Source organism: Girardinichthys multiradiatus, chromosome 12 (assembly GCF_021462225.1).
Source record: "Girardinichthys multiradiatus isolate DD_20200921_A chromosome 12, DD_fGirMul_XY1, whole genome shotgun sequence".
In the NCBI taxonomy this organism is placed as follows: domain Eukaryota; kingdom Metazoa; phylum Chordata; class Actinopteri; order Cyprinodontiformes; family Goodeidae; genus Girardinichthys; species Girardinichthys multiradiatus.
The window spans coordinates 51,164,281-51,191,635 of NC_061805.1; the positions used below are offsets into that span (position 1 = coordinate 51,164,281).

General features: G+C 39.8%; 2 protein-coding genes across 4 annotated transcripts in view; one reads left to right on the forward strand and one right to left on the reverse strand.

The window, feature by feature from the left end:
- Window positions 1-25,713, reverse strand: LOC124877723 (GTPase IMAP family member 8-like). Of its 3 annotated transcripts, none has more exons than XM_047381165.1 (6): window positions 25,367-25,713; window positions 21,938-21,982; window positions 21,702-21,758; window positions 16,379-17,002; window positions 3,903-5,114; window positions 1-3,800 (listed from the first exon to the last, which is right to left on the reverse strand). In XM_047381165.1, the coding sequence occupies exons 2-6, from the start codon at window positions 21,960-21,962 to the stop codon at window positions 2,170-2,172; spliced, it is 3,549 nt and encodes a 1,182-aa protein (XP_047237121.1). In that variant the 5' UTR covers window positions 21,963-21,982; window positions 25,367-25,713; the 3' UTR covers window positions 1-2,169. The 3 variants fall into 3 exon arrangements, with proteins under 3 accessions (XP_047237121.1, XP_047237118.1, XP_047237120.1); XM_047381162.1 differs by having other exon boundaries at window positions 3,903-5,117; XM_047381164.1 differs by lacking the exon at window positions 25,367-25,713 and adding an exon at window positions 25,129-25,275 and having other exon boundaries at window positions 3,903-5,117.
- LOC124877726 (phospholipase A and acyltransferase 4-like) overlaps window positions 1-27,355 on the forward strand; it is a 221,421-nt gene that overhangs the window by 163,808 nt on the left and 30,258 nt on the right. The gene's annotated exons all lie outside the window — the stretch shown is intronic.

Below are 27,355 nucleotides of genomic sequence, written 5' to 3' on the forward strand. Positions count from 1 at the left end.
TGCATTACTGGCATCCCATATTTAATTGCCTAGAAGAAAAAACAAACCTTGAGTCACAATTTATTCCACTTTCTATTAAAAAGAAAATCAGACACTTCAGAATCTTAGGAAAATTCACATAACTTTTCTATTGTACAGTTACAGTGCACAAGACAGCTCTGGGTGATGCATATCATCATCATATTTTCTCCAACAATGGACACATTTCTTTAAAGGCTCTGGAAGTGACCACATCTACCTGGGGCTTCTCTGTGTACCAGGTTCAGCAGAAGCAGGGAGAAGCCCACAGGAGAAGATCTGCACCCCACACGGCATTGAGCAACACAGCCAGGCTCACACTCACCAATGGACAGTCCTATTTATAGAGGCTGTTTCTTCTTCTTGAATGTGCTGGCAGATGGCAATAACATTCTCCAGGGTTAGATTCAAATATATTTTAAGAACTCAACAGAACAGGAAGAGGAGAGTGGGATAAGATGAGCCACCCCCTGTATCCTAGCAACCATGCTTTTCTGGGGTCAGGTGACCTTGCTTTCAGAAGGCAACCATCATGTGACAAGTGGTAAGATTGTTTTTCTATAAATAACCATTTTTTCCTTAATGTTTTGTGTTCAATGAAAGTTGCATCAAGGTACATTTCTTTTAGCTATTGTTGCACATGGTATATGTTGGTGGTTTCCCAACTTTATTAGTTAAACTGGACCATTTTGTCCAAAATGGTGGCTATGGGGCAAAGTGAGCTAAAGGTCATGGGTTAAATTGAACCACTGGTTTGACTTTACCCAGCTGAAAGTTAATAACTGTCAGTCATATCTTTCCAAATTGCATAATGTAAAAATGCCAAGAATGTATAGGAGAAGGTCCAACTTGGGCTCAACAATCTTGGAGAAGATGGAGAAAACACTTTCAGATGTCAAGGATGGAAATCCATCAAATATGTGGCAATGGACAGAAACATTGGTAGATCAACACCGCAAAGGGTTCATAGTGAGGTCAAAACACAGAAAGCAATGGGCTACAGTGAAACAAGAGAGCAAATAGAGTCTATACAGTGGAGATGGAGATGTAGAAAGAGCTGGCTGACCACTTCAAAATGTTGCCTTACTACAAAGAGGAGCCGTGAGTTGGCATTTGAGTTTCCACAAAAAAACATCATTCTTGTCCTGAACAACTGGACAATTAATGGTCAAAGCAGGTATAGTCTGCAGGACATAATGGATACTATACTGCATTGATTAGAAAAGTTTGATGATACCCATCCATCCATCCATCCATCCATCCATCCATCCATCCATCCATCCATCCATCCATCCATCCATCCATCCATCTGGGTCTTCCCCGTGGTCTCCCAGTGGGACATGCCTGGAAAACCTCAGAAGGGAGGCAACTAGAGGTCATCCTAATCAGATATCTGAACCACGTCAGCTGACCACGATGTTTCGAGGTGGAGAAGCTGAGGCTCTACTTTGAGCCCTTGTGGGATTAAGGAGCTCCTTACCCTGTCTCTAAGGCTGAGTCCAGCAACCCTCTGAAGGAATCATGTATTGGCCACTTGTATCCGGGATCCTGTTCTTATGGTCATGATCTGTATCTCATGACCATAAGTGACGGTCAGAAGAGCTCTGCTTTCTGGCTCAGTTCTTTCTTCACCACAACAGACCAGAAAAATAGATGGGTCATTTTACCCTGTAATATGGATCAATTTATCCCAGGCCTGGGGCAAATTGAGCCACTTTGAATAAATAACTGACTGCACTGTTCAATGGTTAGGACTAATTGGAATGTATGAACCTGACTGTTGTGAAGAACCTTGAGACAACATTTGTTGTGAATTGGCGCTATATAAATAAAACTGAATTGAATTGAATCATTTTTTCTGATGTTATATTGCCATAGCTGTTTGTGGCAGACTCATTCTTGTATTTTAATTTGTTAGACAACAGTCACAATTATGAGTAGATGTTTTCATTTTACTCGAGTGTCATTTAATTTTGCCTGAAGAACGAAAAGGTAAAAGTAGCTTATCTTACCCCACTCTGCCCTACCACACCTCTAATTCCCAACACTGATCAAACTTTGATACCATGAACATTTGTCTCATGTTCACATGGATATTTCAGAAATGTACAGACAACAATTTTTCAGATTAGCTGAGGCAAAAAATTCTCCTCATAAAATCCAACATTTTCTCTCAGCTGTAAGAAGTTTCTCCACAAGTTCACTTATTTCAGTTTCATGATTTTTCTGCAGTTCTTCTTTTTCTGCCTGTGTTATCTTTTGATTTAATTCTTGCTCATGTTTCACTAGTAAATCTTTGACTTCTGTCAGATTTTCTTTCTTCTTTGAAACACATTTCACTAAATTATTAATTTCTGCCTGATATCGTTTCCTCTTTTCTGCTTCTTTATGTGCTGCCAGCACCTTCAACAGGTCATACTTCTCATCTTGGTCCTTCATTTGCTTCTCATGAACCTCCTTCTGAGCCTCAAACTCCTTTTTATATTTCTCCTGGAATTCGTTTGACTTGACAGCTTCCTCTCTTGCTTTCTCTTCGTATTCCTTTTGAAGTCCTTCCAGTTTTTCTTCTAAAATCTTTCGTTCTTTTTCTTCCTGTTCTCTTCTGATCTGTTCCTCCATCTTTCTTTCCTCTTCATATCTTTCAATTTCCTTCTTGTACTGCTCCTCAAGTTCTCTCCTTTTCCTTTGCTCCTCCTGTTTTCTCATCTCCTCCTCTTCTTTTTGTTTTTCCCACCATTCTCTGCGTTCTTTTTCCCAAGCCTCCTTATATTTCTCCTTCTCTTTCCTGATCATTTCCAGCTCTCTGTTGACACTCTTCTTTTCCTCTTTTTCTGACTGAACTTGTTTGTCTAGAATTTCAAGATGCCTTATCAGATTCTGTCGATGAGTTTTTTCATCTGTTTCTCTTTTTCTCTTTTCCTTTTCTCTCTCTTCCTGCTCCTTCTCTCTCTGTTTATGCTCTTTATCAATATGTTCTTTCATTTCCTTTAATTTCTTGTCTGCTTCCTGTCTTAGTTTTTCTTTTTGTTCTTCCATTTTTCTTTTCATTTCTTGCATTTCTTCATCATATTTTCTTTTAAGCTCCTCCTTCTCTCGTTTCATTTCTTCTTCCGTCTCCTTCAGGATGTTCTCAGCTTTTTTCCGGATGGCAGTTTCAGCCTCCTGCAGCATCTCGTTGGTGTAGCAGCTTCCTCCATTTTGCTTCACCATGGTGTCGATCTTTCTGATCAGCTCACTGACCTGCGTTCGGTTCTGTTTATCATGGTTGTTAAACACATGGTATCTTCCTCCACAGTCAGAGATCAGCTTCTCTAAGAAATCTTTATCTTTTTCTATGTAACTTTCGATTGTCTGCTCATCATGTTCCAGTGTATCTCCATTTGTGAAAAGAAGGATGGTGAACTTTTCTGCATCTTTCCCAAAGCCTTCCTTTATTAATTTCAACGTCTCTTTCTCCTCTGGTGTCAATCTCCCGATCCGTAATACCAGCAGGAAGACATGTGGGCCTGGAGCCAGAATGCTCATACATTTTAAAGTCTCCTCATTAATTTCTTCATGGGTCAAACTGTCATCAAACAGACCAGGAGTGTCGACCACAGCAACAGGACGATCGTCCACCTCACATTGTTCTTTCTGACAACGTTTTGTGACTGATTTGGGGTTGGTCTCAGCTTTAAAGACTTTACGTCCCAGAATTGTGTTTCCAGAGGAGCTCTTTCCACAACCGGTCTTTCCAATCAGCACAATCCTCAGACACTTGGAGCTCTGATCTGATTCCGCACCTGTAATATAAATAAGATTCAGAAAGTTCAAATGTTGACAGTTACTACAGCATTGCACCAGACGTCTAGTCTGAAATATGGTGTTTAATAACAAGAACTTACACAGATCTGACGGTGTCTTTTTGAGTTTCTTCATTTCAGCCTCTAGTCTGGTGATACGTTCATCTTGCTGTATGCTCTTCTGTATTTGGCCTCTTATGAATGTCTCTGATGTGTAAAAAAATGGACTATTCTTGTGAATGATTGATCTATCCACCTTCTCCAGCAGTTCTGGGATCTGCTGCCTATCCTTCATGTTGACAACAACATATCTTTCTCCAAAGCTCCGACAGAGCTTCTGGATGTCTCTGTCTCGGCTTACAAAGTTAACAACAGCCGGATGTTTAGGATCTGACTCCACAGTGAACAGAACCATGGTGAAGTCATTGACCCGAGAGCTGAAGGTGTCCTGGAAGGTCTGTAGCTCTCCCTTGTCTTCATCGGTGAGAGGACCCAAAGGTAAGACCAGGATGAAGGCGTGGACACCCTCAGGATCACAGAGGGAGATACACCTGAATGATTCCTCCATCACCTTCTGCTGAGCTTCTCCATACAAGGCAGGCAGCTCCACCAGAGAAACCCAACGTCCACACACCTGCCCCTGGTTTCTAACACACTCTGATGAGTTGGAGGCTAAATGAAGCTCTGTCTGACCTAGAATGACCTTGGCTGCTGAGGTCTTCCCTGCTCCTCTAGTTCCACACAGAACCAGGTTTAGAGGAGGTTTTATCTGTTTACGTTGGGGTCTGCTGATCTCATCTCTGAAGGTGAGGAATGTTCCTCCATTTCTATCCAAAATGTTCTCGATCTCCTGCATTAATATGTTATGATCTTCTCTAAACATGCTGTAGTATCTTCCAGCACATTCTTTCAGAAGTTCATTAACAGAGGGACTCATTTCATGTTCATGTGTTGTGACGACCATGGCATACTTGAAGGCATCTTGATGAAACAAGCTCAAAACAAACTTCAGTGTTTTTCTGTTCTTCTCAGTGAACTCTGAAGGCTTCACTAACAGCAGCAGAACATTTGGTCCAGGAAGACAAAGCGTCATACAACTCTGCAGTTCTTCTATTAAAGTTTCCACTGAGAGACTGAAGATGTCAGGAGATTTTACAACCTTCACTGGTTTTCCTCTCCATTCTCCACAAGCCACCACGCTGTGCTTTGAGGGGTTAAGTTTAATAAATGGAATTTGCTTTTTCTTCATGATGGATTTGCAGAGAGAGTTCTTATAGTCCTCACTTTTTCCAAATATCACAATCCTGAGTCCATCTGCTACAAAATAAATTCATAATTAATTAATAAACTCCTGTAAGCACAAAATAAACTTCAACACATTAAACTTTGTGTCTTCCTCAAATGTTCTGCTCTGAACACCTTTCAGGATAAAATGTGACCGTACCAAAAAACTGGTAATAATAGAAACGTTACTTTTTCCTCTGTTGACTGTTGACTCCCTGAAAATGTTGGTATGTTTTGTATGCATACAATTTGCTGGAAATACAAAGAGAGCTTGTTCTGATCCAACATGTTGACCAGAACCTGTCTTCACAGAAAGGAAAGGAGCTAGCGATGAACGTTTACTGACTTTACTGAGTCAAGTCGTCTTTTATTTGATTTGATTGCTTTGAAAGGGGACAGTGCAATTAAATAAAACACATGACAATTCACGAGTTAAGAAGTGTAGAATATAAACTATCTATATGTGTAACTGGAATCTGTAGATAGAGGACAGAGGGAGTAGAGGATAGAGAGTGCAATGTCGTAAATTGTTGAAGGACAGAGAGGGCCGGAGACAAGACAAGATGAGCTTGCTGGAAGAAAATAATCTTTCTCTCACTCTGCGCAGAGGCAAACTTAAGTTGATTGAACTTTGTGTTTATTTCACTCTTTTGAAACCTGTGCCCAAATCAACAGACCCGGGGAAGCAGAGACGCCTTCGACAGAAGCCATAATTAGCCAAAAGGCTATTTTTCATCTGTAGCCCTCTGACCATGATATTGAAAAGCAAACGATACAAGAATATAAGTACAACACAGACACACATTACATTAGTAATGACATGAGATTAGACTGAACAAATCCTGACACACTCAGAAAGCAATGAAACATTACTGCTAAGAAAGAAGAGACAACAGATTACAATACTGAACAACAGATACAAATTCTATTAGTGTGGACAGGTGTATGAATTAACAGGCATTTTGTCACGTTTAGTGAAAGCCTTATATGTTTTTAATTGTCTGATTTGGTCTGGTAGTGAGTTCCATTCCTAGGCACCTCTCACAGACCAGGCTGACTGAATAAAGGTGCTCTTCCTCAGAGGGATCACAGTCTCCTCTTACAGAGCCTTTACGCTCACTGTTGTTTCTCTGAGTGATGAACTCTGAGAGAAGACCTGGGGATAAATTATGAGTTGCATAAGTCTGCACATTTTTGAAGGTCAGTCCAGTTTAGTAAACCATACTTATTTAGTATATTACAATGATGATAGTTTCTAGATTTTTTTATCCGTAACCTTAATGGCTTGTTCAACATTTCGACTGGTTACATTGTACTATTAAAGGCCTGTGACCAGCAAGTTAAACAATAATTATGGTGGCTAATAATCATCGGGTGTGAAATAATTATTGCCAATTCAGTGGACATTTCATTCCTGATTGAACAAAAATTTGCTACATTTAGCTAAACTATTCTATACTTCTTGTTGACATGATTTTAAAGGTTAGAGTCAATGAGCCCCAGATATTTATGTTGGTTAACATTCAGTAGTTTTTCACCTGCAACCAATATATTTGGATAATGGGAGCTTCTGTTGGTTTTACTGAAAAACATGCTGACTGTTTTGGAGACATTCAGCTGTGGACAACACTCTTGCAGCAATGATGTTACATAATTCATTGCTTTTGTCAGTTTAGCTGCAATAATGTCTTTAGAACGTCTGAGCAAATAACATCATATCGTCTGCATACATGATACATGAGGGGGCAGAACAGAACGGGCAAGGGCGTGTTTGACCAGCACCAAATTCCTAGGGGTGCAGATAACAGACACCTTGACCTGGTCCCTCCACACTTCTGCTTTTGTGAAGAGAGCACAGCACTTCTTGCGACAGATGAGAAGAGCAAACCTCTCCTATCCCACCCTCACAGCCTTCTACAGAGGGACAATATGGAGCATACTGACCAGCTGCATCTCTGTCTGGTGTTGGGCCTGCAACGCCTCAGACTGGAAATGTATGGAAAGAGTGGTGAGGACAGTGGAGAAAATGATCAGGAGGGCACTTTCCTCCATGACATTGCTGCCTGACCATGGCTCAGACAATTACTAAAAACTCCTGCCACCCCCACCATGGACTGGTCTCCCTGCTGACCTCTGGCTAAAGGTTCAGCAGCTTCAAATGCAGAAAAAGTAGATTCAGCAATAGTTTCATGTCAGTCCCACATCATAACACTGATAAATTCCCAACAATCCCCCCTCCCATACATACACTAGTCTCTTTACGTGGTCACTGTGAACTCTGTTACAGTTCATCCAGCTGCTACAGATACTTGCACTATTCATACTGCCCTACATATACTTTTCTCTCTGGACATAATTCTCTAATCTGTTCATTATTTGCTGTATTCCTTCCTGTTGTTGCATATGCTTATATTTATACTGTCATGTTTTTACTTGTTTTCCTGTTTTTATTGGGAGCCTAGCAACGAAATCTCGCTCAGATGTACATTATGAATGAGCAGCTAAATGACAATAAAGGTCTTAAAGTCTCTATATCATTGCCGTATCCAACCGTTTTACTGCGAGGGGAAATCTGGCCTAAGATTCTTGATTGTAAAAGCCTCTACTGTTAAATTTGGCTCCCTTAGGATCCTCAAATCGTCACCCTAGGACATCTTTTCTTCAGAAAGGTTCATGTAAGAGGTGGTGTTTTTGCAGAGAAAGTTAATTTAGGAGAAAATAATCTAAATACTGTATTTTTCATTACGTTTTGCTTATGTTTGTGTTGAGAAAACTCAGCTACTTAAGTGCTAGCAGGCATTTCAGCCTTTCAGGCCAGTTATTTCTTCTGTGTTGTGTTTTAAGGTAAAGACAACCTTATTGAAGGGATGGTTTTAAACCCAGATTGGCCATAAAGTTCCATCAACGCTTATACATTTTAATCGTTATTAATGGTATTCTAAGGTACACGTTTGACTTGAAAGGAGTGGTAAACAAGCTATAAGTGTTCCTGTGTTAGCTCCAACCACTAACGGCTGATGACAGCGCCAGTGAAGTCATGTGACTCGTCTGTTACTCCAGGTGATAGCTTATTAAACACCTTTAAGAATCACTTATCCAAAAAGGTTGTTGATTACCATTCAAGATAATCAGTCAGTCAGTCATTTCCTACTGCTTATTCCATAGTGGGTCGCGGGGGAGCTGGTACCAATCTCCAGCAGTCTACGGGCGATAGGCGGGGTTCACCCTGGACAGGTTGCCAATCCATCACAGGGCAACACACAAACAACCATGCACACACTCATTCAATTCAATTCAGTTTATTTATATAGCGCCAATTCACAACATGTCGTCTCAAGGTTCTTCACAACAGTCAGGTTCATACATTCCAATTAATCGTAACCATTGAACAGTGCAGTCAGATTCAGTTATTTATTCAAATTGGATAAAACGTTTTTCTGTCCAAGGAAACCCAGCAGATTGCATCGAGTCAGAGATTTGCAGCATTCACTCCTCCTGGATGAGCATGTAGAGGCAGTGGACAGTCACTGGCGTTGACTTTGCAGCAATCCCTCATACTGAGCATGCATGTAGCGACAGTGGAGAGGAAAAACTCCCTTTTAACAGGAAGAAACCTCCAGCAGAACCAGAACCAGCCTCAATGTGAGCAGCCATCTGCCACGACCGACTGTGGGTTTGAGAGAACAGAGCAGAGACACAAAGAGAACAAAGAAGCACTGATCCAGGAGTACTTTCTATGGGAAAGATAAATAAATGTTATTGGATGTAGCTCCTTTAGTCGTTTCATCTAGAAAGAAAGAACAGATAAACTCTGAGCCAGTTTTCAAGGTTAGAGTCTGAAAGAGAGCACATATAATTAGTTACAGTAAAGCTCACTCAATCGCCATGTCTAGGAGAGAGCAAGGGTTAAACACTAAAAGACAGGGCCATGTGGATCATCGGTAGAGGGTGAGCATTAAGTTGTTGCCAGCAGAATCTCCGACGATGCCCCCCTCCAGAAAGGTGTCACAGGTAGACACAGAGTCAGGCCAGGTGTAGCTTTTAGGAAGAGAAAAGAGAGAGAATAAAGTTAAAAGCTGAAATAACAGCAAATAATGCAAAATTGGAGAGTAGTGTGAGAATGTAGCGAAGAGGGTGAAAGTGGTCGTTATGTCCTCCAGCAGCCTAAGCCTATAGCAGCATAACTACACAGATAGATTCAGTTCAAATTATTTAGTTAAACGGCACTTATTTACAACAAGGAACCTCACAAAGGGTCCCACTGATGGTCATTGTTATACTAAAAACCACAAGGATTGGGATACCTCTCTCTCTCAGACTGATTATAACCATTGGAAAAGAGAAGGGGTCATACAGGTAGCAGAAATGAAGGTGTGTTTGCACCTCAATCATGACTGAGCCGGTTTAGGCTAAACCTGACTCCCCCTTACTCCATCCAACAGGGAGGGAGCCTTCCTCCCTCCCTGATAAACTAAGCCACTCTACCCAATCATGGGTAAGACTGCCGACCTGACTGCTGTCCAGAAGGCCACTATTGACACCCTCAAGCAAGAGGGTAAGACACAGAAAGAAATTTCTGAACGAATAGGCTGTTCCCAGAGTGCTGTATCAAGGCACCTCAGTGGGAAGTCTGTGGGAAGGAAAAAGTGTGGCAGAAAACGCTGCACAACGAACCTTTTCTCTTTCAGTATGAAGTTCCCCACAGATCTCCTCTCTGACCAGCTGTTCCCCAGCAGAACAACCCGAAGCTCTGAGACTGACAGAAAAAATAAAATAAAGAATGGATGAGTAATACTTTAATCATGTCCAATCCTCTTTTATAGCTGCACTGATCAAACGTTTACCTTATTTTAACAAAACCAAATAAGCATCAACAAATATTTGATTGCTATATTTCTTCTTCTTCTGATAACTGTGAATAAAGGCCATTAGTGCCACAAAAAATACAAAGAAAAAGTAAATGTAGGAATTTTGTCATTTCATTGAGTCATTGTACAGGGCTGTGGGATGTAATGATACAATGTTCTGTTTTTATGTCTGATCCTTCATTTATTATGCTATGATCGCTTTCCATATTCAGTTCACTTAAGTATGGTTACTTTTGTCTCCTAAAACTCTTAACTTGAGGGGTGGTGGCCAAGTTGGTTCGAATCCCACAGGGTGCCACTCTAGGTCTCTAGGCAAGACCCCCAGAATGCTCCTTCAGTGCTGCACAGCAGCCCACTGTTGTCAGTTGACTTTTAACAGCTCCAGCTGCATAATTGTTATTATTTTATAACAGTTTATGGGCTTCTGGCCTCAATGCTGAAATATGTAAACTGATATATTAAAAGAGAGTTCATGTGACTCCTGTCACCTAGGGGGCATCGGGAACACCAAGACATTTCCCTGTAGCCTGGCCGCTTAGGTTTTTCAAAGGATATTTCAAATTTTAGAGTATGGTTAATGAACAGAATCTTTCAGAGATAAAGAGGAAGTTAATGCTGTTGTCTGGACACATGAGGGGTGGATGAGCCACAAATCCTGGGATATTAAATGAGGGGTTTGCAGGTGTTTAGATAAAATCCTTTTCCTGTGGTGTCTTTATGTTTAGATTTACTTTTATTTTAATTTATCATTTTTATCAAGAGACGCTAATTAAACAGACATAGGTAAGTCACCTGGTGCAGTGTCAAAATAAGGTGAGATCTTTCCATGTAATCCATGGAACATTCATTAACTACTCACAATTAAATCCATAAACATTACAATAAATATATTTCTGTGTAATCCATGCAACAATTATTAAAATACACAGTTGAAGCAATAAAGAGTGAAACAAGCATGTTCTCATATTCTGGGACTGAGAGACTGGATAGGCCTGTGTGGAGTCACATATTAACTGTCTTATCTTTTGCAGAAATACAGGTCCTTCTCAAAATATTAGCATATTGTGATAAAGTTCATTATTTTCCATAATGTCATGATGAAAATTTAACATTCATATATTTTAGATTCATTGCACACTAACTGAAATATTTCAGGTCTTTTATTGTCTTAATACGGACGATTTTGGCATACAGCTCATGAAAACCCAAAATTCCTATCTCACACAATTAGCATATCATTAAAAGGGTCTCTAAACGAGTTATGAACCTAATCATCTGAATCAACGAGTTAACTCTAAACACCTGCAAAAGATTCCTGAGGCCTTTAAAACTCCCAGCCTGGTTCATGGGAAGTCTGTGGGAAGGAAAAAGTGTGGCAGAAAACGCTGCACAACGAGAAGAGGTGACCGGACCCTGAGGAAGATTGTGGAGAAGGGCCGATTCCAGACCTTGGGGGACCTGTGGAAGCAGTGGACTGAGTCTGGAGTAGAAACATCCAGAGCCACCGTGCACAGGCGTGTGCAGGAAATGGGCTACAAGTGCCGCATTCCCCAGACCTGGGCTACAGAGAAGCAGCACTGGACTGTTGCTCAGTGGTCCAAAGTACTTTTTTTGGATGAAAACAAATTCTGCATGTCATTCGGAAATCAAGGTGCCAGAGTCTTGGAAGAAGACTGGGGAGAAGGAAATGCCAAAATGCCAGAAGTCCAGTGTCAAGTACCCACAGTCAGTGATGGTCTGGGGTGCCGTGTCAGCTGCTGGTGTTGGTCCACTGTGTTTTATCAAGGGCAGGGTCAATGCAGCTAGCTATCAGGAGATTTTGGAGCACTTCATGCTTCCATCTGCTGAAAAGCTTTATGGAGATGAAGATTTCATTTTTCAGCACGACCTGGCACCTGCTCACAGTGCCAAAACCACTGGTAAATGGTTTACTGACCATGGTATCACTGTGCTCAATTGGCCTGTCAACTCTCCTGACCTGAACCCCATAGAGAATCTGTGGGATATGTGAAGAGAACATTGAGAGACTCAAGACCCAACACTCTGGATGAGCTAAAGGCCGCTATCGAAGCATCCTGGGTCTCCATAAGACCTCAGCAGTGCCACAGGCTGATTGCCTCCATGCCACGCCGCATTGAAGCAGTCATTTCTGCAAAAGGATTCCCGACCAAGTATTGAGTGCATAACTGTACATGATTATTTGAAGGTTGACGTTTTTTGTATTAAAAACACTTTTCTTTTATTGGTCGGATGAAATATGCTAATTTTGTGAGATAGGAATTTTGGGTTTTCATGAGCTGTATGCCAAAATCATCCGTATTAAGACAATAAAAGACCTGAAATATTTCAGTTAGTGTGCAATGAATCTAAAATATATGAATGTTAAATTTTCATCATTACATTATGGAAAATAATGAACTTCATCACAATATGCTAATATTTTGAGAAGGACCTGTAGGTCTGTAATTTTTCAAGTCATCTCGATCAAGCGAAGGTTTCTTAAGTAAAGGTTTAATTACAGCTACCTTAAAAGCCTGTGGTACATATCCATTTACTAAAGATAGATTATCATATCTAAAATGAGGCTGGTAATCAGAGGGAACACTTCCTTAAATAATTTGGTTGGGATTGTGTCTAACATACAAGTTGAAGGTTTAGATGAAGCTAATATTTCTGATAACTCAGGAAGCTCCACAGGATCAAAACAGTCCAAACACAGATCAGGTTCTGCAATTACTTCCAATGTTGTCTCACTTGCTGAGGATGAAGTAATCATCTTCCGGAGTATGTCAAAGATTTTATTTTTAATAGAATCAATTTTATTTAGGAAGAATCCCATAAAGTTATGACTGCTAAGTGCTAAGGGAATAGATGGCTCAACAGGGCTATGACTCTGTGTAAGTTTAGCAACTGTACTAAAGAGAAACCTAGGATTATTCTTATTCTCTTCTATTGATGATGAGAAATAAGCTGTTCTGGCTTGGCGAACTGTCTTTTTATACAACAATAGGCTATTTTTCCAGATTAAGTAGGAATACTCTAGGTGTGTAGAGCGCCATTTTCTCTCCAGTTTTCTAACATTGTGCTTTAAAGTATGCAGCTCTGAATTAAACCAAGGAGCTAGCCTCCTATGAATAATTACCTTCTTTTTCAAGGGGGCTGCATTGTCTAATGCATCACGCACTGATGAAGAAACACTATGAACAAGAGAATCAATTTGTGAAGGGGAAGAAACAGAATTATTGCCCTCCACTGTGCTTTTCAGTGATAATGAGGAAATTAAAAGTGGAACAGATTCTTTAAAGGTTGTTACAGCATCGTCTGATAATGATCTACTATAATGAAATTTTCTTTCAGGTGTGGAGTACTCACTTAAATTAAACTCAAAGGTTATTAAGAAATGGTCAGACAGGACAGGGTTATGACAAAATATTGTTATGTCTTTACACTCAATGCCATATGTCAGCACAAGGTGCAGAGAATGAAGACAAAGGTGGGTAGGTTTGTTAATGTTTTGTGCAAAGCCAATTGAGTCCAAGATAGCATTAAACGCTATATTTAGGCTATCACTTTCAGTGTCAACATGAATGTTAAAATCCCCCACTGTAATAACTTTATCTGTATTTAATACTAAATCAGATAAAAGGTCTGAAAACTGATCTAAAAATTTAGAGTAAGGGCCTGGTGGACGGTACAAAACACAAACAGAAGTGGTTTAATGCTTTGCAATTTGGATGAGGAAAACTAAGGATTAAATATTCAAAAGAGTTGTAGCTATTGACTGGTCTGGGACTAATCAATAAATTGTACTGAAAGATGGTTGCTACTCCTCCTCCTCGCCCAGTATTTCGAGGAATGTGAAAATTCAAATAATTAGTAGGAGTTGACTCATTTATAGTAACATAAACCTCTAGCTGCAGCCAGGTTTCTGTGAGGCAAAATAAATCAATCTGATTGTCAGAAATCAGGTCACTAACTAGCAAAGTCTTTGAAGAGAGAGATCTTATGTTCAGTAAGCCACATTTAATTGTTTTATTTTTCTTTTTAGTCTGAGTTGTGTTTATTTTTATGAGATTTTCCTGATTTCCTCGTTTTAGATTATTTTTTAACCTATTCAATTTCGGCTGTGGGCGAGACACTGTCCTAATAGGGTAATGGATGGGTAGCAGTACAGAAGCTGGAGAGAGGAGTGTTAAACTACGACCCTGCTTCCTGGTCTTAACCCTGGGTTGTCAGAGGTTTGGAGAACTAATAAATTCGGCCAGATTACTAGAAAGAAGAGCTGCTCCATCCAAAGTGGGATGGATGCCGTCTCTCCGGATCTGGCCAGGTTTTCCCCAAAGTGTTCGCCAGTTATCAATGTAGCCCATATCGTTTTCTGGACACCACCTAGACAGCCAGTGGTTGAATGACAGCATGCGGCTAAACATGTCGTCACTGGTCAGAATGGAGAAGGGATCAGAGAAAATTACAGAGTCCGACATTATTTTGGCAAACTTACACAACGAAGCAATGCTATCTTTGGTGACCTCAGATTGACGTAACCGGGTGTCTTACCGCCAGCGTGAATAACAATCTTACTGTATTTACGCTTATCCTTAGCCAGCAGTTTCAGGTATGATTTGATGTCGCCCGTTCTGGCCCCTGGCAACATTTGACTATGGTCGCTGGTGTCTCTAGTGCCACGTTTCTGACTATGGGCTGCCAAGTACCAGAGTTAGCTTCTCAGTGGGTGTGTCGCTGAGCGGTGAAAATGTGTTAGAAACGCAGACGGGTTGGTGGTGACTTGTGGGCTTTAGGACTATGCTTTCTACGTACCGTCACCCAGCCGGCCTGAGGCCCCGGCTGCGAGGGCTCTGCTGAAGGACTGCTACGGGGAGCTACCCTTGGTGGCTTCGCGCTGGCTAAGGGGCCTCGGCTATCTCCTGGTTTTTCAACAGGGCCGGGCCTCCTATTCCGACACCCTCGCCTACAAAGCTACAAAAATGCTACATTTATTACACGTACCATTATCACTAAAGGAGGCAGAGGAGTAACTGAACATCTGACACAGAGAGCAGGAGAAAGGAGGAGACTCAGAGAGAGACAGAGCAGAAGTGGTAGCCATGGTGGAGCGAAAGCTAACGCTAAGCTAGCGACCCCTTACCACTACTAAAAAAACCGTGTAAGACACGGAGAGTCCCCAAACGTTAAATACAGCAACAGAAAGTATGTGTTTTAAAGTGCTTATCTATTAGAACAAGTAAGAGATATAACAGTAGAGAGAAATCAGCCTTCACACAACAAACAATTCACCAAGTGCAACAGCAAAAACAGGAAGTGACATTATATTCATACACCTATGGGCAATTTAGATTGACCAATTAACCTAACAGGCATGCCTTTGGACTGTGATAGGAAGCTGGAGTACCCAGTGAGAACCCACGCATGCATGGGGAGAACATGCAAACTCCATGCAGAAAGACCCCTGGCCAGGAATCGAACCCAGGACCCTCGTCCTGCAAGGTAACAGTGCTACCAACTGTGCCACCATGTAGCCCATCCTATTATTTAGACAGCCTATTAAACAACATCGAGAGTTAATTATCCAGAAGGTTGTTTTTATTCAGCAAATCATTCTTTAAAAATATTATTTTATTAAAATAACCTTTTATCTGCTCTTCTTGTTTGCATTGTGATTGGTTGTTTAAAGGTATACAAATTATTGCTCCAAGTTGGTTCTAAGACTACTTCAACCTCATTTCCAGGTTCCCCAAGATAATCCTTGGTTCTCAAACATAGATTAAACTGATTAGTAATATCGCATCATTTTATTGGTCATGGTTTTTAATCATCTTTGATTCCCTTGTTCCTTCATTAGTATATTTATAGTGTTTTGTTTTCTTTGTTTCTTCATTTTGCTTGGTAGTTTTAGTTGAATTGTTGTGCGATAGTAAAGAGTTTTTTAATTAAATATGTTTGACTTTGAGTTGAATTGTTTGTGTTAATAAATTCTTATGTTTTAAGAAATTATATGAATTTATTCCATCTGTGTGCAGAGCCTGCTGTTCAGTAATGCCAGAGCTTGATTCACCCTTTTCTCTGCTGGTATTCACAGGACAACACTTACAGACCGAATTATCATTTAATTAAACATTAAATAACATAAGCATAATAATAATTACAACAACCTTATTCTATAAAACTTCTTTTTGGGTCCTTAACTTGAAACAATTTCACCTAAACCTACGTAGTAACTAACAGCTTAGAGCTAATTAAAAACCTAATTGGGGAAAAAAGGACCATATTATATTATGTTTTGCTATCAAGTCAGGTTGTGTAAAAGACAGTATTGTTTGAATTATGTGGACAGAATACATATGACTTAATTAGAAAACTTTCTAAAAATCAATTTTCTCAGTAAATTACTGAATCTCCATATCTTACCGTTGTCTTGTGTGGGACTGAAAACCAAACTGGCTTCCTCTTGTTTGACATCTTCTTCAGTTAGTCTTTGTTCTGCATCCTTAAATACATCACAGCTCAAATATCCATTGTTCTCTTTTATAATTTGACCTAAACGTGTTAACAGCTCAAGATGATCAATGTTCTTCAGCTTCAAGTGTCTGTACTGACATTTAACAATCATCTCTTTTAAGAGTAGGTCAGGTGAATCATCAGCTTCACTCCTCTCTCTGGGTGTGGAAATCAGAACCATTGAATGATCAAACCATCGATCACTAAGACGTGTCAGGAACCCACAGAGTCTCAGTTTTTGTTCTTCAGTGAAGTTTTCAGGCTGTAGAACCAGCAGGAACACATGAGGTCCGGGATAAGAGAATCTCACACAGGTCTCCACATGCTCATTGAGTTTGTCTGCAGACACGTTGGCTTGCAGGAGGTCTGGGGTGTTGATGATGGTTACTGTCTTCTCCTCAAACTCTGTAATAAATTTCTCACACTGGCCAGGAGCTTTTTCAGTGATGAACCTTTTCTCTTTCAGTATGAAGTTCCCCACAGATCTCCTCTCTGACCAGCTGTTCCCCAGCAGAACAACCCGAAGCTCTGAGACTGACAGAAAAAATAAAATAAAGAATGGATGAGTAATACTTTAATCATGTCCAATCCTCTTTTATAGCTGCACTGATCAAACGTTTACCTTATTTTAACAAAACCAAATAAGCATCAACAAATATTTGATTGCTATATTTCTTCTTCTTCTGATAACTGTGAATAAAGGCCATTAGTGCCACAAAAAATACAAAGAAAAAGTAAATGTAGGAATTTTGTCATTTCATTGAGTCATTGTACAGGGCTGTGGGATGTAATGATACAATGTTCTGTTTTTATGTCTGATCCTTCATTTATTATGCTATGATCGCTTTCCATATTCAGTTCACTTAAGTATGGTTACTTTTGTCTCCTAAAACTCTTAACTTGAGGGGTGGTGGCCAAGTTGGTTCGAATCCCACAGGGTGCCACTCTAGGTCTCTAGGCAAGACCCCCAGAATGCTCCTTCAGTGCTGCACAGCAGCCCACTGTTGTCAGTTGACTTTTAACAGCTCCAGCTGCATAATTGTTATTATTTTATAACAGTTTATGGGCTTCTGGCCTCAATGCTGAAATATGTAAACTGATATATTAAAAGAGAGTTCATGTGACTCCTGTCACCTAGGGGGCATCGGGAACACCAAGACATTTCCCTGTAGCCTGGCCGCTTAGGTTTTTCAAAGGATATTTCAAATTTTAGAGTATGGTTAATGAACAGAATCTTTCAGAGATAAAGAGGAAGTTAATGCTGTTGTCTGGACACATGAGGGGTGGATGAGCCACAAATCCTGGGATATTAAATGAGGGGTTTGCAGGTGTTTAGATAAAATCCTTTTCCTGTGGTGTCTTTATGTTTAGATTTACTTTTATTTTAATTTATCATTTTTATCAAGAGACGCTAATTAAACAGACATAGGTAAGTCACCTGGTGCAGTGTCAAAATAAGGTGAGATCTTTCCATGTAATCCATGGAACATTCATTAACTACTCACAATTAAATCCATAAACATTACAATAAATATATTTCTGTGTAATCCATGCAACAATTATTAAAATACACAGTTGAAGCAATAAAGAGTGAAACAAGCATGTTCTCATATTCTGGGACTGAGAGACTGGATAGGCCTGTGTGGAGTCACATATTAACTGTCTTATCTTTTGCAGAAATACAGGTCCTTCTCAAAATATTAGCATATTGTGATAAAGTTCATTATTTTCCATAATGTCATGATGAAAATTTAACATTCATATATTTTAGATTCATTGCACACTAACTGAAATATTTCAGGTCTTTTATTGTCTTAATACGGACGATTTTGGCATACAGCTCATGAAAACCCAAAATTCCTATCTCACACAATTAGCATATCATTAAAAGGGTCTCTAAACGAGTTATGAACCTAATCATCTGAATCAACGAGTTAACTCTAAACACCTGCAAAAGATTCCTGAGGCCTTTAAAACTCCCAGCCTGGTTCATGGGAAGTCTGTGGGAAGGAAAAAGTGTGGCAGAAAACGCTGCACAACGAGAAGAGGTGACCGGACCCTGAGGAAGATTGTGGAGAAGGGCCGATTCCAGACCTCGGGGGACCTGCGGAAGCAGTGGACTGAGTCTGGAGTAGAAACATCCAGAGCCACCGTGCACAGGCGTGTGCAGGAAATGGGCTACAGGTGCCGCATTCCCCAGGTCAAGCCACTTTTGAACCAGAAACAGCGGCAGAAGCGCCTGACCTGGGCTACAGAGAAGCAGCACTGGACTGTTGCTCAGTGGTCCAAAGTACGTTTTTTGAATGAAAGCAAATTCTGCATGTCATTCGGAAATCAAGGTGCCAGAATCTGGAGGAAGACTGGGGAGAAGGAAATGCCAAAATGCCAGAAGTCCAGTGTCAAGTACCCACAGTCAGTGATGGTCTGGGGTGCCGTGTCAGCTGCTGGTGTTGGTCCACTGTGTTTTATCAAGGGCAGGGTCAATGCAGCTAGCTATCAGGAGATTTTGGAGCACTTCATGCTTCCATCTGCTGAAAAGCTTTATGGAGATGAAGATTTCATTTTTCAGCACGACCTGGCACCTGCTCACAGTGCCAAAACCACTGGTAAATGGTTTACTGACCATGGTATCACTGTGCTTAATTGGCCTGCCAACTCTCCTGACCTGAACCCCATAGAGAATCTGTGGGATATTGTGAAGAGAACGTTGAGAGACTCAAGACCCAACACTCTGGATGAGCTAAAGGCCGCTATCGAAGCATCCTGGGCCTCCATAAGACCTCAGCAGTGCCACAGGCTGATTGCCTCCATGCCACGCCGCATTGAAGCAGTCATTTCTGCAAAAGGATTCCCGACCAAGTATTGAGTGCATAACTGTACATGATTATTTGAAGGTTGACGTTTTTTGTATTAAAAACACTTTTCTTTTATTGGTCGGATGAAATATGCTAATTTTGTGAGATAGGAATTTTGGGTTTTCATGAGCTGTATGCCAAAATCATCCGTATTAAGACAATAAAAGACCTGAAATATTTCAGTTAGTGTGCAATGAATCTAAAATATATGAATGTTAAATTTTCATCATTACATTATAGAAAATAATGAACTTTATCACAATATGCTAATATTTTGAGAAGGACCTGTATAAACAAGTGCATCCAAAGAAATGATGTATGATGATTTTCCATTCTTTTACAAGTATTAAATGAACTGAGTAATCTTTGATTATCAAGTTAAAAGATGTATGATTGAAATATGACTGAGAACTAATAATTAAAATAGAAAAAACATTAAGGTTTAAAATTCTCAATCAGCTATATAAAAGACATATAATGTTGATCATTTGTGAAGCATGGATAAAAAGAATGAAGTGATGATTTTGAAACTGTGTTTTAAAGTAAATGCAGAAAGCTGAGAAAGGAATGTGTAATACTGTGTAAAGTTTAAAACTGAGCAGATTAGGGAGAGAACTGTAGGATGACTTGGAGTGACGAGAGCCAGCTGCATGCTGACAGCGAACCTTTAAAGACCAACGGGAGGATGCGACTACAGCCAGCTGCGTGGTTATTACCGGCATCTCCAAGGCTGAAAAACAGTATCAGAAAGTCACGATGACCGTGACTAAAGTATTGAGCAATAACCAAGGAGCTGAGCTGAATAGGTTGTGCAATAACTAAGAAGCCTAACAAAGGGCTGACTGATGAGAGCATCTGCACTATAAAGGCAATGCTGAAGGAGGGAACTGCGGTTGTTTCCTCGCAGAAGACCAGCGAACAAGATCGGACGGAGAAAAGACGCTCAGATGAAAAAGGACCAGAGACACAGCCCAGCTGATCAACTGCATTAAAAAAGAGGAGCAACCCGTGCGCCCAGAAAGGAAACAAAGATCCTGTTTAACCGTCAAAGTCTGGGGCATCAGTACCTGCTACCTAAAGGAAGAAAACTGAAGATTAAGTCGTATTCCCTTCAAGAAACCACTCGTTGTTATCAGAAGAATCTTCTCCATCTGGTGCATGGATGAGCCTCCGTCTTCAAAGCCTCTTCAAATCCACTAGTTTCAGCATCAGGGAAAGACAGGTTGAGTTGATTGATTCAGTTCTATTATTGAAATTATTTTGTGTTGCTGAATTTAATTTGTTACTGACCCCTGCAAAACGTTACTAATTAAAGAAAGCATATAAAATTCTAGTTAAATCGTGGACATTCAGTTATTTGAGTCACCGTATTGTTGGTTTTTCATTGGTGGTAAAAAAGTCTTGTTGCCTGGTTCTAAGATATTTTAGGAGGTTTTTATAGGTTGCCTTAGTCAAGTTTGTTAAAACCGCGCCCTTGGGGCTCGTGCTGAGCTACTAAAATTAACCTAGCCCATATACCAAGATCCAGTTGTACATTAGGGAATGAGCAGCCGTGAACAAAAGTGACTGTTGAAGGTGTGGATGACTGCGAGAGGCTACTCAGTCATCCAGACCTCCAGTTGAAGAAGGGAGAGACATCTGGATGAAGGACGTCAGAGGCTAGGCGAGTCATTTCCCGACACCAGCTTAAACAGAACTTTCAATAAACCTGCTTAGTAAGATCTTTCAGGTTTAGGGAAGTCCGGACCCGTTGGATGGAGAGCTGGATTGAGCAATCCCTTTAGACATGGGGAAGTAGGAGGGAGGGGTTAGCTCATCGGACAACGAAAGCAGAAATCAATTTTACAGGATGCTCCTAAAATCTGTTCTTTATGACTACGAATCAAACAGCAATGAGCTGAGACTGAGTTTTTTATGTCTTATATTTTCTTCAACGCATTGACTTGATAACCAGGCGGTAAAAAGCACAGCACAGATATTTCTTGCTAATGTGGATTTGTCATTCCACCCTTTGTCCCTTCCTGCTTAATGTTGGAGGGTAACATGACTTATTATTTACATCTGTTAGGGAGGTTGCAGCATGTTTGTCTGCTAAATATAAATTTGTGGAGCATCTCTGACATAAACCTGGACTAGATGATGGAAGTAGATGGTTGCTGCTTTGGTATCTGGAGACGTGACAGAGACCAATCAGATCAGTTGGCAGGACAACGTTGGAAAAGAGTCTCAACCTCTCCATCCAGCTTATTGTGACGTAACATCATCACGTGATGTCATTTCCATATAGGTTGAGGAGCGTTTTCACCATAAAAATGCAATAAAAAGATCTGGTTTATATTGTACATATATAAATATATACATATTCTGTTCCAACTCACAGTCTGGCCGGTCAAGGTCTGGGCTGTTTCTGCGCTGCTGGGTTCTGACATCATCTTCTACAATAAAAATACAGCAGAGTTCTGGAAATCATGACCCAACTCTGATTCCATTGAAACAATTCAATTTGAAAAATACACCAAGAGCAGCTAACTAAACATACATCATTTGTGTAAAAGGGTACTTGTAGTGCAAGAATACAGTTTTGTTTGTATTGCACTGATGCATAAAATCTTACCAGCTTCATCACCTGCAGATGCCATATTGTACAGGCCTGATTTATCTGTAAGAAAACAGTTTAGATTTTATGTACGAAGCTTGTGTGAACCAAAACAAAACAGAACAACAGAATATTATTGCAATTACTGCTCTTTAAAAACTCTATTTGGCTCAAATGCAGCAAAAACCTAAAATAAAAGGTCTTTATTTACACTTTTACAAAGAACTGGAGAAAGAATGATTTCCTAAAGAGAACCAGAGGACACCAGAACACTCTTTAACTGGTACCAGTCAGCAGACCTAATCATTTTATTATTGTTTGAGCCATTTAAACCATCCATCACCATATTGTCACATAAACTAGTCATAACAGCAATAAGCAAAAACACAAGTATCACAAATAACAAGCTAAACAACAATGCAGATCAGTTTCTATGTGATCCATTGTTTGCTGAGCTCCAGTATAAAAAGGTTTAGTTTTGGCTCCAGACAGAAACCATCTACTGCTTTATGTTATTTACCAGCAGTAAAGACTTTACATGAAGCTGCATCATCTACATTATCACTAGAGAATAATTCATTTAATTTACTATAAAAACTATTCTGCTGCGCTGCCTTTTAAACATAAAGTAATAAAAATGTTTGGCCTGTCAATCAGAGGTTTAACATATTGTTCAGCTTCACAGAGAAAGTGACACCAGAATATCTCACCAAGTTGTTACCATGCTTGATATTTTCAGATTTTCTCCTCAGACACTAAAGTCAGGTTTAGTTTCAACAAGACGACGGTGGAAACTGTAGAAAAGAGTTCTGTATGTTGTTTTAGTTTTAGTCATAAAGTGTTATTTGAAGACAGCTTTTGCATCAACAAAACTTTAAATCAGAGTTTTGAACAGTAACGTCTGTTATCAGATTTATTCAGCTGTTTATAATCAGACATCAGTAGAACAGTTGGACAACCTGAGCAAAGACTGGCTTCTAGAGAACCCTGCTGGTCAGAACCAAAGGAGGTCCCACTGTTAAATCACCAGGAGAGGAGATATAAAGCTGGGTCGTCTCTGTCACAGAGAGAAGTTAGTCTTCTTTTTCAAAACTGCATTTAATTTCATTTTAATTCAGTTCACATCTTTCTTATTTAACCATAAAGATATTTCTACTTGCTATAACAGTATAGTTTCTATACATTCTGTGACTAATTGAAAGCGTTGTTATCTGGGAGCATTTTTAACTGTCTGGACACAAAACTAACTTTAATTTTACAAATGACAACATTTTAAACGTATGACAGAAATTCAGCTCGATCTTTGACTGATCTGCACAGATTCTCTGTGACAAAACAACTGAATGTGGAAGAAAATCCTGCTAAATAAAAGCATACATGTGAAGGTTAGGTGATCATAATAAACCTTTCCGTTTTTTCAATCAGTTCACGTCTCCCCATCAGATCCTGTAAACATAATGAAACATATATATATATATATATATATATAGAGAGAGAGAGAGAGAGAGAGAGAGAGAGAGAGAGCCTATTTATTGTCATTTTCAGCATTTGACATCCCCAGCTATTCGTTTCATACAGTCGACAGACTTCCTGATAGGTCTATGCACCCCATGAAAAACTTTCTCTCATAAAAAGAGGTAATGCATCCTAATGGGTCTCTACACCCGTTAGATATCTATCTATCTATCTATCTATCTATCTATCTATCTATCTATCTATCTATCTATCTATCTATCTATCTATCTATCTATCTATCTATCTATCTATCTATCTATCTATCTATCTATCTATCTATCTATCTATCTATCTATCTATCTATCTATCTATCTATATATCTATCAGTAAAAACATTAACAATGTTGGTGCATTATTTGCCACGGTCGACAGGTTAACAAACCCTCCTGTAACTGTAGCATCTGAACTCCACTCTACCAGGACCTGCAATGAATTTGTTAACTTCTTTACTGAAAAAACCAAAAAGATTAACACGTCCCTTTTGTCAGGTGTTTTCCTCCAGGCCCTGAAAACAGCAATTATCAAACCTATATTGAAAAAGAGCAACTTGGACAAGCTGCTAGTACAGAACTACAGGCCTATATCAAACCTCCCCTTCATCAGTAAAATTATTGAAAAATCTGTGTTTCAGCAGTTAAACAACTTCCTAACAACCACCAACCGCTTCGATGTCTTCCAGTCAGGCTTCCTGCTCACCACAGTACAGAGACTGCTCTTGTCAAGGTGTTCAATGACATCCGTATAAATGCAGACTGTGGAAGAACCACAGTGCTGGTATTATTGGACCTTAGTGCAGCATTCGACACTGTTGATCACTCCATTTTATTAGAGCGCCTGGAAAACTGGGTCGGCCTTTCTGGTACAGCACTCAACTGGTTTAAATCCTACTTGAAGGACAGGGACTTCTTTGAGTCAGTAGGTAACTTTACATCAGAGACACAAAAATCACATGTGGCGTTCCCCAAGGGTCCATCTTAGGGCCCCTCCTATTCAATATCTACATGCTCCCCCTAACTCAATTATAATAAACAACAACGTAAGTTATCATAACTATGCAGACGACACACAGCTATACGTTACGTTGTCACCAGGTGACCATGAACCCATTCAAGCGCTGGGCAGATGCTTAGAAGAAATCAATGCATGGATGGGCCAGAATCTTCTTCAACTGAATCAAAACAAAACTGAAGTAATAATCTTTGGACCAAAGGAAGAGCGTTTAAAAGTTAGCACACAGTTTCAGTTAATACAGCTAGAAACCACCAGTCAGTCTAGAAACCTGGGTGTAGTGATGGACTCAGACCTGAACCTTCAGAGGAACATAAAGACAGTAACAAGGTCGGCCTTCTATCACCTAAAGAACATCTCCAGGATTAAAGGACTAATGTCTCAGCAGGACCTTGAAAAACTAATTCATGCGTTCATCTTTAGTAGAATTGATTACTGCAACGGTGTCTTCACAGGTCTGCCTAGAAAGTGGATCAGACAGCTGCAGTTGATCCAGAACGCTGCTGCCTGCGTCCTCACTAGAACTAAGAAAGTGGAGAACATCGGCCCGGTTCTAAAGTCCTTACACTGGCTCCCTGTAGCTCAGAGAATAGACTTTAAAATACATCTGTTAGTCTATAAATCACTGAATGGCTTAGCATCAAAATACATTACAGACTTGTTGTCAGTGGATCAACCATCCAGACCTTCTTGGCGTTTGCGCGGTGCGGAGATGCAGGGAACTATGGGACAGTATCTGGTGGGGAGACGCGAACCGACGTGTTGCTGGGCAGTAATGGATCCTCACATGGTGACATAATCTTCCCGAAATAAACATGATTTATTTCGGGGTTTTCTGCAGGGTTGTTCGCCTCGGATTAAAATGTGAAAATTAAGTCAGTGAAAATATTTCAACCATTTTACTTGATCTGAAGAGAAACTTACCTGAGCTTGATTAAGGATGACTTTGAAATGATATCAAATCATTATCTGCCCGAGTTTTATAATGAATTAAGTAAAATTAATTTACTAAACGCTAAATTTCTATTCATACTGATTTAATAAATCAGCACTGGGAGCTTCATCTCCTGCTGCGCCACAGAAAGACTTAAAGCGAAACTTTGATCGGACTGTGCGGTTCCTCGGTAAAGTTAGAAAGTTATTTACAGATTCTGCTTTTCTGGATCAAAAACTCATCAGCGGAACATTGCTTCTATAAAACCGACACCTCTCTGCAACCACAGCAAGACAGACAGTGACCCTCAGTCGTATTTTCCTCGAACCGAGCCCAACACCGCGCTTGGTCTCTATTTAGAGCTCAGGAACCGTCTGCAAATTGCTCCAGCAGAAAAATATGATGGAGAAATATTCAGAAGCTTCACCAAGGAGAGATGTATTCTCATTAAAATCATTTTACGTGTATGTGATCTCACGTTTCACAGCACACATAGAGCCCCTCATCTTGATCATACTACAACTATTACATTAGGAAAATGTGTCACATATATTACAAATATTTATTTAATTAAAGATTTGTGGGTAAATTCCGGTGGAATAGCAGCCCTGGTCAGAATAATGAAGAGTGTTAGGGTTTCTTCTCCTCTGTGATCTTTGATCCATACAACCTATTTGTCCATAAATCTTTTCTAACAGCACCCTATCCTTTTTTTACTCTCCTCATTCTCTTAAAAGCTTGAAACCTAAGGAAATGAAAATGTCAAGCTGAGGCCCTACATGGACATGATACGATTTCGAAGATTATAAAGGATTTAAAAGTACATTATTACAAATATTATGAAAATATAACCTAATAAAAGTGAGATAAAAAGAAAGAGCTTCTTTTGTTTAAGTTTAAATCTAAAATGTCTAATATGGCAAACAATTCAACATATAGCTAAAAACAGGTTAAAAAAGAATATGTCATGGAATCAAGTCACAAGCTTCAGCTCACAATCAAAACTCAATATTTGCTACGAATCAGAAAAAGGCGGACCCAAGATTCAGCCAGACACAGTACTGAAAGTTTAAAAGGTTTATTCAGCCACAGCAAAACGTCACACAGGTAACACTCCTCACAGCTTCCAGGAATCACTGCTTTTGTCTTGAGTGGAACTTGAAACCCAGAGGGGAAACCTCAGTGGGCGGCAGGCGGTGATCTCCACAGCACAGGTAAGAAGTGACTCCAGGCTAAATAATCCGAGGGCTAGGCAAGACAGGCATGGCCTGATCAAAAAGACAAGACTTGGTTTGCGAACAAGACATGAGCATGAGAAAAATGTTTCCGCTACGACTAACTGAACAGGTGTGTATATATGGAGTGAAAACCAGGTGGAGCAAGGAGACAGATTAACTTGAAGCAGGTGAACAGAATAAACTTAATTGACAGACAGAACAAAACGTGGCTGCGGCAAAAACAGAGACTCTAATATACAAACAAAACCAAATATGAACAAGACTAAAACATGACCAGGAAAATAACAGAAGCATGATTCAAAATCTAAGAAGAAGAATAATAATAAACAAAAGAACAAGTCAAAATCTTAACTGTGAAAAACATAAGAAAAAACCAGAAACCAAAAACCAAACAACCCCAAATCATAACAATACTAATGTGGCATATAAACATAACTCATTCATTACAACTATTAAGATGACAGAGAAAAAATGGTTTGATTTATTGAGATTCTGTTCATATTTCCAGTTAATATAAAGCAAACCAACTGAACATCTACTTCTAAGCTCTTTGTAACATTGATCTCTAAAAGAATATTATTGCTGTAAAGAGATAATTGATGGCTAACCGTGATTGGCTGGTACTTAATTACACTGTGCAGCTGATTGGTCTGATTGTGAGACAGTGGCCATGAGGTAATAAATGTTATGGAAATTTTTAGTGCCTTGCTTGATTTGCTCCTTGATTCTCTACAGGAACTG

Excerpts from the sequence above, each read along its gene's own strand:
- LOC124877723 (XM_047381162.1), bottom strand. The coding sequence starts at position 21,962 with ATGGCATCTGCAGGTGATGAAGCTG. Across the intron at positions 21,759-21,937 it reads ATCTGCAGGTGATGAAGCTG|AAGATGATGTCAGAACCCAG; the intron begins GTAAGATTTTAT and ends TTTTTATTGTAG. Across the intron at positions 17,003-21,701 it reads AGACCTTGACCGGCCAGACT|TCTCAGAGCTTCGGGTTGTT; the intron begins GTGAGTTGGAAC and ends TTTTTCTGTCAG.